The sequence below is a fragment of the Pongo abelii genome, chromosome 9 (assembly GCF_028885655.2).
Source record: "Pongo abelii isolate AG06213 chromosome 9, NHGRI_mPonAbe1-v2.0_pri, whole genome shotgun sequence".
NCBI classification, from domain to species: Eukaryota; Metazoa; Chordata; class Mammalia; order Primates; family Hominidae; genus Pongo; species Pongo abelii.
Window position 1 is genome coordinate 89,249,282 of NC_071994.2, and position 12,158 is coordinate 89,261,439.

Here is a 12,158-nt window from a genome sequence, read left to right on the forward strand (position 1 = left end):
ACGCCTGTAATCTCAGCACTTTGGGAGGCCGAGGCGGGTGGATCGCCTGAGATCAGGAGTTCGAGACCAGCCTGGCCAACATGGCGAAGCCCCATCTTTACTAAAAATACAAAAAATTAGCTGGGTGTGGTGGTGGGCGCCTGTAATCCCAGCTACTTGGGAGACTGAGGCAGGGAGAATCGCTTGAACCCAGGAAGTGGAGATTGCAGTGAGTTGAGATCACGCCATTGCACTCCAGCCTGGGCAACAGAGCGAGACTTCGTCTCAAAAAAGAAACCCCAAAAAAAATGTTCTAGAAATGGAATCATACAGTATGTAGCTTTAGGATTAGCTTTTTTTTTCCCCCCCACTCAGTATAATTCTGTGGAAATTCGTCAAGGTTGTTTCATATATGCTTTTTATTGTTCATTTTTATTGCTGAATAGCATTTCATGTCATGGATATATCACAATTTGTTAAACCATTTACTTATTGAAGGGCATCGGGGTTGTTTCTGGTTTTTGACGATTACAGACAAACCTGCAATAAACATTCCTTCACAGGTTTTTGTATAAGCATATGTTTTTATTTCTCAGAGATAAATACCCCAGGACTACAATTGCTGGGACAAATAATAGTTGATTGTTTAATTTTTCAAAAAACTGCTAAGGTGTTTTCCAGAATTGCTATACCATTTCGTATTTCCACCAGTAATGTATGAGTGATCCAGTTTTTCTGAATCCTTGCCAACATTTGGTATTGTCACTGTTTTTTATTTTAGCCATTCTGATAGTTATAACACCTCACTGTGGCTTTAACTAGCATTTTCCTGATGGCTAATGTGCTTATTTGCTGTCTGTTTATCCTTTTCTGTGAAATGTCTGGTCATATATTTTCCTATTTTCTAATTGGATTTTTGCTTTTTATTGTTGAGTTTTGGGACTTCTTTATGTATTCTAGATACTAGTTCCTTATTAGATGTGTGATTTGTAAGTATTTTCTTCTCTTCTGGAGCTTGCCTTTTTAAATTTCCCAACAGATCTTTAATAGAGAAAAAGTTTGAATTTTGATGAAGTTCAGTTTATCAATTTTCTCTTTTGTGAGTTGTGCTTTTGGTGTCAAGTCTAAGAATGCATTGTCTAGCCTTGTATCCATAAGATTTGCTCCATTTTTTCCCCCTAGAAATTTTGTAGTTTTATGTTTCACATTTGTGCCTGTGATCCATTTTAAATTAATTTTTGCATAAAGTGTGAGACTTAGGTTGAGGTTTAGTTTTCCTTTTCTTTTAACCTATCATTTACCACACTGCCATATTATAGCTTATTGCTGTTGTTTGTGTCTATTTCCCTATGGAGATTTTATGTTCCTTGAAGGAAAAGATTGGATCTTATTCATCATTGTCTTTCCTGTGTATGACAGTTGAATCGAAGTAATAGATGGTCAGTTTCAGAGGCTTGAAGAGGGAGGGAGTAACAGAAGAATTGAGAAGATGTCATTAGATTTGTTGATCACTGACTTTAGGGAAAGTATTATCTCTAGAAAGATGGAGAATAAATGGAGAGTTTTATAGTCTTTCTGTTCCCAAGTTAGTTTTTCTCTTTCTTACACCCTCTTACTCCTTCCCTATTATGTTCTAACCTTTTTTGTTATGTTGTTTCATTATGATGGAGAAGTACTCTTTTCCACGACTAGTGAGGAGTCTATTATTCTTCCCAATTCAGCTCATATCCTGTTCTCCATGAAATTCCTGCCTTCCCCTGTATTAAACTCACTCTGCTAAAATTCTGTGGTACTTTCTATTATATTACTAACACTTAATCAGTCCTCAGTATCTATGTATCTTGCACATATTATGATTTATATTGCTTTATTTCCTGGAATGTTAATAGTCTGCTCAATAAATACTTAGATTTCATGTCTATCCATATAATTGCTAAATTATTTCAGGGCCTTTTTTGGTTTTAATCTAGAAATCTTCCTTTCATATTCAGAGTTCACCAAAAAAAAAAAAAAAAAAAAGCTTTTCAATCTAAATTTAAAAGCTAAGTCATGAAGACTGATAGGTTGATATTTTTTATAAAACAGTCCTATGATAAACTTCTGCAGTCTTTTGTATTGGGACTTATTCGTGTTTCTGTGTTCTGGTCACAGGTGATACTTAGTTGTGTTGTTACTAGATTCTTTTTTTTTTTTTTTTTTTGAGACAGAGTCTCACTCTGTTGCCAGGCTGGAGTGCAGTGGCACAATCTGGGCTCGCTGCAACCTCCGCCTCCCAGGTTCAAGCGATTCTCCTGCCTCAGCCTCCCAAGTAGCTGGGACTACAGGCGCCCACCACCACGCCGGCTCATGTTTTGTATTTTTAGGAGAGACGAGGTTTCACCATGTTTGCCAGGATGGTCTTGAACTCCAGACCTCATGATTTGCCCATCTCGGCCTCCCAAAGTACTGGGATTACAGGTGTGAGCCACCACGCCCGGCCTATATTCTTAATATTATTTTTTCAGGTCTTTTCTTTTTTAATGGGCTCCAGGAGGCCAGAAATCATTATTTTTTAAATTTACTATATATACACACACTATATATATATATTAATATACTATATATATGTAGTGCGTATATATATGTATATATATATATACACTTTTTTTTGCCACATAGTAGTAAAGTTTGAATAACTGAATGAATTTCTCTGGTTTCTATTAGTGAAGTTCTCTAATAGTAATAGGCTGATAAAATCTGTAATATAGTTTTATTATACCATCCAGTTTTTGTTTGAATTGGAATTTTTTTCATTTAAAAGTATATTCCATTTTTCAGTTTAAAACTGTTTTAAGGCATTACAAATATTTCCCTCAATGTATGGAGATCCTTCAATGTATGACCCATATCGTAATTCGTTGGTGTATATTTTACCCTCAATAAATTCAGGTGTCTTCCTTTCTATCCTGAACATTGTATTTTTATAGAGGATCCAGTAAAATGCCAACATTTTTACTTTAATTTATAAATATATGCTTTTATTTGGTAGCTTCCACATATAAGCTAATTTAAGTGGGAAATGTTAGTTGGATTAAACAAAAAATCCTTTCTCTTTCCAGATTGCAGCAATTCTCCGGAAACGGAAATTAGACTATTATTTACACAAACTACTCCCTGAGATCCTACAGTCCGCTTCATTTCTAACTGCTAATGGGGCCTTGTATATGGCTTTCTTTTGCATTTTAAGGTTGGTACTCATAATCACCATAGATACTAATATAGGTTCTTTTATTGAAATTGGAACAAGTATGTGTTTACATAAATGTTATGTGGGTTACTGTCCTCAAGATGTAATATAAACTTTAAATTATTGGTGTAATTATATAGCAAAAATGCTTTAAGATGTTATACATATTCTGAGGCCTGTTATATTTACCAAGTTATTGAATAGGATTTCTTAGCTTTTCAATTTCATAGATCAGGAATTCAAAGCAACTGTCTGTGACATAGGTTAGGGCCACATGCAGTGAAAAAACTTCAAAAGACTATAACATACACGTTTTTATTTATAAAACAATAAGTTAACTCCTGGTATATTCTGTTGTTGGAACTTTTGGTCCTGATTCAGTCTTATATATATTACCTGTGCTGTATCTTTATACATTGTAGAGATGCAGATAGAATTCAGTCTTTTGAGTGCTCTTACTTATCTGACATATTTATTAGCTATTACTTCTTTTTATTTTTTTCCTGTTGATTGCTGAAAACTCAAACTTACGTTTATTTATTTATTTATTTTTAAAAATAGCTTCCTGTTAGTGTTGCACAAAGTAGTTGTGCAGGTATATTTTAACTGCAATTAAAAGTATAATTTCTGACCGGGCGCGGTGGCTCACGCCTGTAATCCCAGCACTTTGGGAGGCCGAAGCGGGTGGATCACGAGGTCAGGAGATCGAGACCATCCTGGCTAACATGGTGAAACCCCGTCTCTACTAAAAAGTACAAAAAATTAGCTGGGCATGGTGGTGGGCGCCTGTAGTTGCAGCTACTCGGGAGGCTGAGGCAGGAGAATGGTGTGAACCCAGGAGGCGGAGCTTGCAGTGAGCCAAGATCACACCATTGCACTCCAGCCTTGGCAACAGAGCCAGACTCTGTCTCAAAAAAAAAGTGTAATTTCCAAATGTCTTTTACAAATTTTTCCCTAAGATCATTATCAGATCATTAATATTTATAAACTTTTAGATTATGTGGAAAGTAATTGATAAGGCTTTTATACTATTGAACAAATCATGCCTTTAAATTGACATGAAAATCTATGTAAGGAACTCTCTTTATCATGTGCTCTCTAGAAAGTTTCTATGACGGCCGGGCGTGGTGGCTCACGCCTGTAATCCTAGCACTTTGGGAGGTCAAGGCAGGTGGATCACGAGGTCAGGAGATGGAGACCATCCTGGCTAACACAGTGAAACCCCGTCTCTACTAAAAATACAAAAAATTAGCCGGGTGTGGTGGCATGCGCTTGTAGTCCCAGCTACTCGGGAGGCTGAGGCAGGAGAATTACTTGAACCCGGGAGGCGGAGGTTGCAGTGAGCCGAGATCGCACCACGCACTCCAGCCTGGGTGACAGAGTGAGACTCCATCTCAAAAAAAAAAAAAAAAAAAAAGAAGAAGAAAGTTTTTATGATTAGGTTTTTAAAAAAATTTCAGTTAAGTATACCTTGCTATTGCAGCATCTTTATGTTCTATGAACCTGTTTGGTTAAGTTGTGGAAGCATGTATCCTGAAGACACTAGGAGACCATAAGAACTCATGAGGTGGTTGAGGGTCAGGGTGGAATTGAAAATGTCACTTACATTTTGTTCCTAATTGGGTAGATAAGATGCTGTTACTTGAGGTAGGGAACTCAGAAGTAAAAGCGCATTTGAAAAATACAGTGAAATCTGCTTTGGACGTGTTGCTTTTTGTGGTGCCTATGGGACATCTACGTTAACATGTCCAATAGACATTTGAAATTTGAACTTAAAATATATTTAAGGTAATATCCATGTTCTCCCTATAACTGATTCACTAAGTCCATTTTTCTTAAGATTTTACATTCAATAACTTAAGTCCTTTATGGATTTTATATTGGAGTCTTCACAGGTGGAAGGTTTCTGATGTCCATGTCAAGAAATACCCAAGTTATATGTCCTCAATAGCTTTTCTAATCTTTTTAAATCTGAGCTTCAGTTTAAGAAATTATTTCAGGCCAGGTACCGTGGCTGACACCTGTTATCTCAGCACTTTGGGAGGCTAAGATGGAAGGATTGCTTGAGGCTGGCAGTTCGAGGCCAGCCTGGGCAACATGGTGAGACTCTGCCTGTTAAAAAAAAAAAAAAATTAACCAGGCGCGGTAGTGTGCCCCTAGTCCTGGCTAACTTGGGAGGCTGAGGCCAGGAGGATCCCTTGAACCCAGGAATTTCGGGCTACAGTGAACCATGATTGTAGCACTGCATGCCAGCCTGGGTGACAGGGCAAGACCTTGTCTATAAAAAAAGAAAAATCTTTATTCTTATATATATCTATCTATATAATTTTCATAATGTATAATTTAGCAATTTACCTACTTTGTTCAGATAATTGCTTGCAATTTTTACTTGCTACTTCTCCCTTTCTTAGGAACATATGTTTTCAAGGAAAAAAAACTTCCTCATGTCTCCACATATTTTTTTTCTCTTAAAAATCCTGCATTGGCTCACGCCTGTAATTCTAGCACTTTGGGAGGCTGAGGCGGATGGATCATGAGGTCAGGAGTTCGAGACCAGCCTGACCAACATGGTCTCTACTAAAAATACAAAAAATTAGCCGGGCGTGGTGGCAAGTGCCTGTAATCCCAGCTACTCGGGAGGCTGAAGCAGGAGAATCGCTTGAACCCAGGAGGCAGAGGTTGCAGTGAGCCAAGACTGCGCCACTGCACTCCAGCCTGGGCAACAGAGCAAGACTCCATCTAATAACAACAACAACAACAACAACAACAACAACAACAACAAAACCAAACCAAAAACAAAACCCAGACAGCTACTGGTCATTTGTCATTTGTCATTTATGAGGCACTGTGAGGATTCCTATTTTCAAGGAATATACTCTAGTAAATGAAAAATGATGTACACAGAAAACTAAAATATATAAAATAGTAAATGCTGTAAGAAAAAGTTATCAAGGGTTGTGGAAGCAAAGAAGGGAAAACATTTATTGAATGTCTACCATGTGTGGAAAAAATAGTCATAATAATAGTAATAACAGCTAACACTTTCTGAGTACTTGTTATGTGTCCTGCGTGGTGCTGGGAAATATCTCATATAGTTCTCTTAATGGCTCTATGAGATAGGTAATATTATCCTCATTTGATAAATAAATGAAACTGAGAAGCCAGAGGGTTTGCATAGCCAGCAGGTTTGGATCCAGGGAATGCCTGAATGAAAGTGGCCAGCTGTTATTGAAAGGAGTGTTACCCATTAGTTGTTACTGTAGCAGCCTTAATGAGAGTTGGTGAGAGACTTAACTAAGGCAGGGGTAGTAGGTTGGAGAGGAATTTGAAAGATAAATTGCATCTGTAATAATTTAAGGGAATAATTTAATATGTGGGGTAAGGGAAACAAAGTTAAGGATGATGCCTGTCAAACATAAGTGGATAGGTGGTTGTTGATGCTATTAACCTAGGAAAATAGAGGAGAGAGAACAAGTTCATGGGGCTAGGGGAGAGAGATAATAATGAGTTTGATTTTGAATATGTTTATTTTGAGGTACTGTGGTACGTTTAAATAGAGGATGGATGGAGAAGGGAAACTTCTATTCATAATAACTGAGGTGACCAACTAGGAATTTCATACAAAAATTCCAAATTTAAATTTCAGGAAGATACTTGGAAAATTCTACTCATGGACTCCTGGCTTTGGTGCCGCTCTGCCAGCATCTTACGTGGCCATTCTCATTGAAAGAAAAAGCAGGTAAAATTTCATATATTTATTTAACGGAACTGATTACCTGTCCCCCACCACAACTGTAATTTTTTTTTTTAATTATCACTTACAGGGATGAGAAATATTTCTAGATATATTTTTTTCAGTTCTGCAGATATTTAATTGAAAATTAATTTTATATTAATGTTTATATGTATTTTATATTTATTGTCTATAAAAATATAAAAATGGACATTATAGAGCAGTAATAGCCTCTGTTTACTAAAAGATTAGAGAGTTCTATGATGTGACCTAACTAAAATATGGCTATGCAAATTCTAGGCCAGGCGGCTCATTCCTGTAATCCCAGCACCTTAGGAGGCTGAGGTGGGTGGATCACTTGAGTCTTGGAATTTGAGACCAGCCTGGCCAGCATTGCAAAACCCTGTCTCTACAAAAAAAAAAAAATACAAAGAAAATTAGCTGGATGTGATGATATACTCGTGTAGTCCCTTCTACTCAGGAAGCTGAGGTGGGAGGATCACCCGAGTCCCCAGAGGTCAAGGCTGCAGTGAGCCGTGATCGTGCCACCACACTTCAGTCTGGGCAACAGAGTGAGACTCCTGTCTCAAAAAACAAGCAAATAAACAAACAAATTATAATCAAAGATTTTTTCCATAGCCATAATAGCATTTCACACTTAAGAAAATTAACAATAGTTTTTTATTGTCATCTAGATCTGTGTTCCGCTTACTTTGCTTCAGGCTCTTTGAGTGATCTCAAATCTATTATTATTATTATTACTAATTTATTTATTTTTCTGAGCCAGAGTCTTGCTCTGTTGCGCAGGCTGGAGTGCAGTGGTGTGACCTCGGCCCACTGCAACCTCCGCCTCCTGAGTTCAAGCAATTCTCCTGTCTTAGCCTCCCGAGTAGCTGGGATTACAGGCGCATGCCACCATGCCCGGCTAGTTTTTGTGTTTTTTTAGTAGAGACAAGGTTTCACCATGTTGGCCAGGCTGGTCTCAAACTCCTGACCTTGTTATCCACCCTCCTTGGCCTCCCAAAGTGCTAGTATTACAGGCGTGAGCCACTGCGCCTGGCCCAATTATTTTTAAGACATCTTGTATTTAAAAAAAAATTTTTATTGTTATCAGCCTGAAATTTTCCATGTGAATAAATACAATTTCTATAAAATGTTGCAAACTTACATAAACTGTTCAGTCAGGTAAACAGTTAAAATTTAAAGGTTTTGCCATAAGAAAATACTTGCCATCTCATGAATAATTGTTTTTATTGCTGAGGAATTTAGCCACGTTTGTCCCAGATAAATCAAGAAAGGATCATGTATTGAAACCACTTATGAAGATGCTTATTGTAGTCATTGGCCCTCTGGTCAGAGTGTGAGTAATTCTCATCAAATAACCAAATATTAAACTACTGGAAGCCACTCTTATTTATTTATTTATTTATTTATTTTTTGAGATGGAGTCTCACTCTGTCGCTAGGCTGGAGTGCAGTTGTGTGATCTCAGCTCACTGAAACCTCCTACTCCCTGGTTAAGCAATTCTCTTGCTTCAGCCTCCCAAGTAGCTGGGACTACAGGCACGTGCCACCATGCCCAGCTAATTTTTGTATTTTTAGTAGAGACGGGGTTTCACTTTGTTGGCCAGTATGGTCTTGATCTCCTGACCTTGTGATCCGCCCACCTCAGCCTCCCAAAGTGCTAGGATTACAGGCGTGAGCCACCACACCCGGCCCATGAAGCCACTCTTAATACATTTTTGTAAGTGTCATAGTATCTAAATTTTTGTGGTTCTCTGTTTGATTATATCAATGACTACAGTACTTAAACTTTTGGATTATTAGAATGACTAAAATCAAAGGATTGGTGAATGTTATAACCTCAGCAAAATCAAGTCAGTAATTCCAGGAACATAGGTTACTCCACCTGAAAAGAGAGTACAGCATGATTGCTGAAGCGTGGATTTTGGAGCTGTGCTATCTGGCTTAGGAGCCCAGCTCTGCCACTTACTGCGTGATATTCATTACTTGAAAAATGAAAATAATGATAAACTATTTGTAGGATTGTTTATTTTATTTTATTTTTTTGAGATGGAGTCTCACTCTGTTGCCCAGGCTGGAGTGCAATGGTGCAATCTTGGCTCACTGCAACTTCCGCCTCCCAGGTTCAAGCGATTCTCCTGCCTCAGCTTCCCGCGTAGCTGGGATTACAGGTGCCTGCCACCACGCCTGGCTAATTTTTGTATTTTTAGTAGAAACGGGGTTTCACCATGCTAGCCAGGCTGGTCTCGAACTCCCGTCCTCAGGAGATCCACCCGCTTTGACCTTTCAAAGTGCTGGGATTACCTGCGTGAGCCACTGCGCCCAGGCTTATTTTATTTTTTTTGAGACAGAGTCTCACTCCGTCACCCAGGCTGGAGTATAGTGACTTGATCTTGGCTCACTGCAACCTCTGCCTCCTGGGTTCAAACAGTTTTCCTGCCTCAGCCTCCCAAGTAGCTGGGACCACAGGCATGAACCACCAAGCCTGGCTAATTTTTGTATTTTTAGTAGAGATGGGGTTTCGCCATGTTGGCCAGACTGGTCTCGAACTCCCAACCTCAGGTGATCCGCCCGCCTCAGCCTCCCAAAGTTTTGGGATTACAGGCATGAGCCACTGGGCCCTGCCTGTCGGGTTGCTTAGATAATTAAGTGAATTAATATATGTTAAAATGCTTAGAACAGTGCCTGACACATAGTAAGAGTTATATATGTGTTAAGTATTATTTTTGTTTTTTTTGCCTGTAAGTAGAGAGAGTTATTCTGGTGATGGTAACTTCTAATCAATAGAAAACTGTGTATATTGGTTTTGAAAAGATATTTTTGAAATACGTCAGTTACATTAAACTAAAGATACTTTAAATCAAGGTAGCTACTATTTACTCATATTTAGCACTCAAATAATTAGATAGCATTTTTGCAGTTATGTACCTACTTTTCGACACAAACTGTTGAACACCTTTGTAACAATCAACCAGAGTCAATGGTTATTAACATTTTGCCATTTTACTTTATTTGTATGTGAATATACGTGAATGTGTGTTTTTTCTGTGTGTGTGAGCCATATGGAAACATGTTATAAACATCATGCCACTTTACTCCTGAGTACTTCAGCACGTATCTCTTAAAATAAGGACATTTTTCTACAGAATTACAACACTATTATCACACAGAAGACAATTAGCAACCATTTTTTCATACCATCCAGTTCATATTGTCCTAAAATGGCTTTTAATGCTGTTTTTTTGAACCAGAATCTAGGTCGAGGTTGATGTGTGTTGATGTATTTCTTTCTTTTCCTTTTTCTAAAAGTACTTTTTCTTGAGATAGGGTCTTGCTTTGTCACCCAGGCTAGAATGCAGTGATGTGATCATAGCTCACTGCAGCCTCAATCTCCCGGGCCCAAGAGATCCTCCTGCCTTAACACCACCCTCCCACCGCCTCCCCAACCCCCCACCAGTAGCTGGGACTACAGGTGCACACCACTATGCTCAGCTAATTTTTTATTGTTTATTTTTTAATTTAATTAATTTATCTTTTTTGAGACGGAGTCTCGCTCTGTCTCTCATGCTAGAGTGCAGTGGCGCAATCTCTGTTCACTGCAAGCTCCGCCTCCCGGGTTCACGCCATTCTCTTGCCTCAGCCTCCTGAGTAGCTGGGACTACAGGTGCCCGCCAGCTAATTTTTTTTTTGTATTTTTAGTAGAGACGGGGTTTCACTGTGTTAACCAGGATGGTTTCGATCTCCGGACCTTGTGATCTGCCCGCCTCGGCCTCGCAAAGTGTTGGGATTACAGGCGCGCGCCACTATACCCGGCCCAATTTTTTATTTTTATATTAAGTAGCTGAGGTCTCACTATGTAGCCCAGCCTGGGCCGATCCTGAGCTCAAGTGATCCTCCTGTCTTGGCCAGTGAAACTGTTGGGATTACAGGTGTGAACCACTGCACCTGGCCTATTTTCTTTTAGCCTAAGATAGTGTCTCCACTTTTTCCCTCTACAGCATTGCTTTATTGAAGTGACCAGGCCAGTTGTCTTGTTGTATGTAATACATTTCTGATTTGTCTAAGTTATTTCTTCATGTAATTGGTGAATTGGTTCAACAATTGGGCCCCAGGCCCAATATCATTATGGTTTTTGCTGACGCATAGAGGTACATACTGCCTTGGTGGTCTTGTATAAGATCTGGAAGAAATCTCTGGATTAAAGCAGAGATTCTTCTTCTTTTCCCTTACTTTCTCCCAAATAAACAGAGTGTCTCTCTCTCTGTGTGCTGAACTGCTTGGAACTGAGCATGAGGTGACACAAGCATCCCTGTGGCCACCATCCCTGGGACTGCGCTGGGTCAGACTTGAAGCCAGCACAGCAGTGGGTCTTGCCCAAGGCTTGTTGTAACCATTACTTGGCTACCACTTGTGTTCACTCAAAGCCCTAGGGTTCTATAATCAACAGGTGGCAAAGCCAGCCAGGTTTGTGTCCTTCGCTCTGGGTGACAAGTTCTCCCGGGCCCTGGGCAGGTCCAAAGATGTTGTCTGGGAGCCAGGGATAGGAGTAAGAAAAGTTTGCCTGATATTCTTTTCCACTGTGGCTAAACTGGTGCTCAAACCACAATATAAAGTCCTTCCCACTCTTCCCTCCCCTTTCCACAGGCAGAGGAGCCTCTCCATGTGGGTACCACCACCACCAGCCCATGGCAGGCTTCTGACTGGCCACCACTGATGTTCACTTAAATACCACAAGCTCTTCAGTCAGCCTGTGGTAAATGCTGCCAGGCCTGGGACTCACCCTTCAGGGCAGTGGGCCCCCTTCTGGCCTAGGGTAGGTTCAGAAATGCTATCCAAGAGCCTAGACCTGGACTTGGGGACTCCAGGAACCTGCTTGTTGCTTTACCCCACTGTGTCCAAGCTGGTACCTAAGTGCAAGACAAAGTCCCCTTTTGTTTTCCTTCTGCTTTTCTCAGGCAGAAGGAGTCTTTTGCCATAGCCACCACAGCTGGGAATGTGCTAGGTCACATCTGTAGTGAGCACGTCTCAGAGTTCAAGGCTATGGCATACTCCTTGGGTATCGCTCCTAGTTATTCAGGGTCTAAGGGCTTGTTAGTCTGCAGGTGATAAATCCTGCCAGTACTGGGTGCTTCCCTTCAAGGCAGCAGGTTCCCTTTTGGCCCAAGATATGTCTAGAAATGTCATCCAGGAGCAAGGC

The 12,158-nt window shown here is 39.8% G+C and overlaps 1 protein-coding gene across 7 annotated transcripts in view; it reads left to right on the plus strand.

The window, feature by feature from the left end:
- The window catches only part of TMEM135 (transmembrane protein 135), a 354,542-nt gene that overhangs the window by 102,889 nt on the left and 239,495 nt on the right, over window positions 1–12,158 (plus strand). For 5 of the 7 annotated variants that reach the window (XM_054524881.2, XM_054524880.2, XM_024255711.3 and 2 more), the window contains 2 exons: window positions 3,078–3,205; window positions 6,852–6,944. In XM_054524881.2, the coding sequence (XP_054380856.1) occupies window positions 3,183–3,205; window positions 6,852–6,944 (116 nt within the window). In that variant the 5' untranslated portion in view covers window positions 3,078–3,182. The remainder of the gene's footprint in view (window positions 1–3,077; window positions 3,206–6,851; window positions 6,945–12,158) is intronic. The other 2 variants (XM_054524878.2, XM_054524879.2) reach the window with 1 other exon arrangement.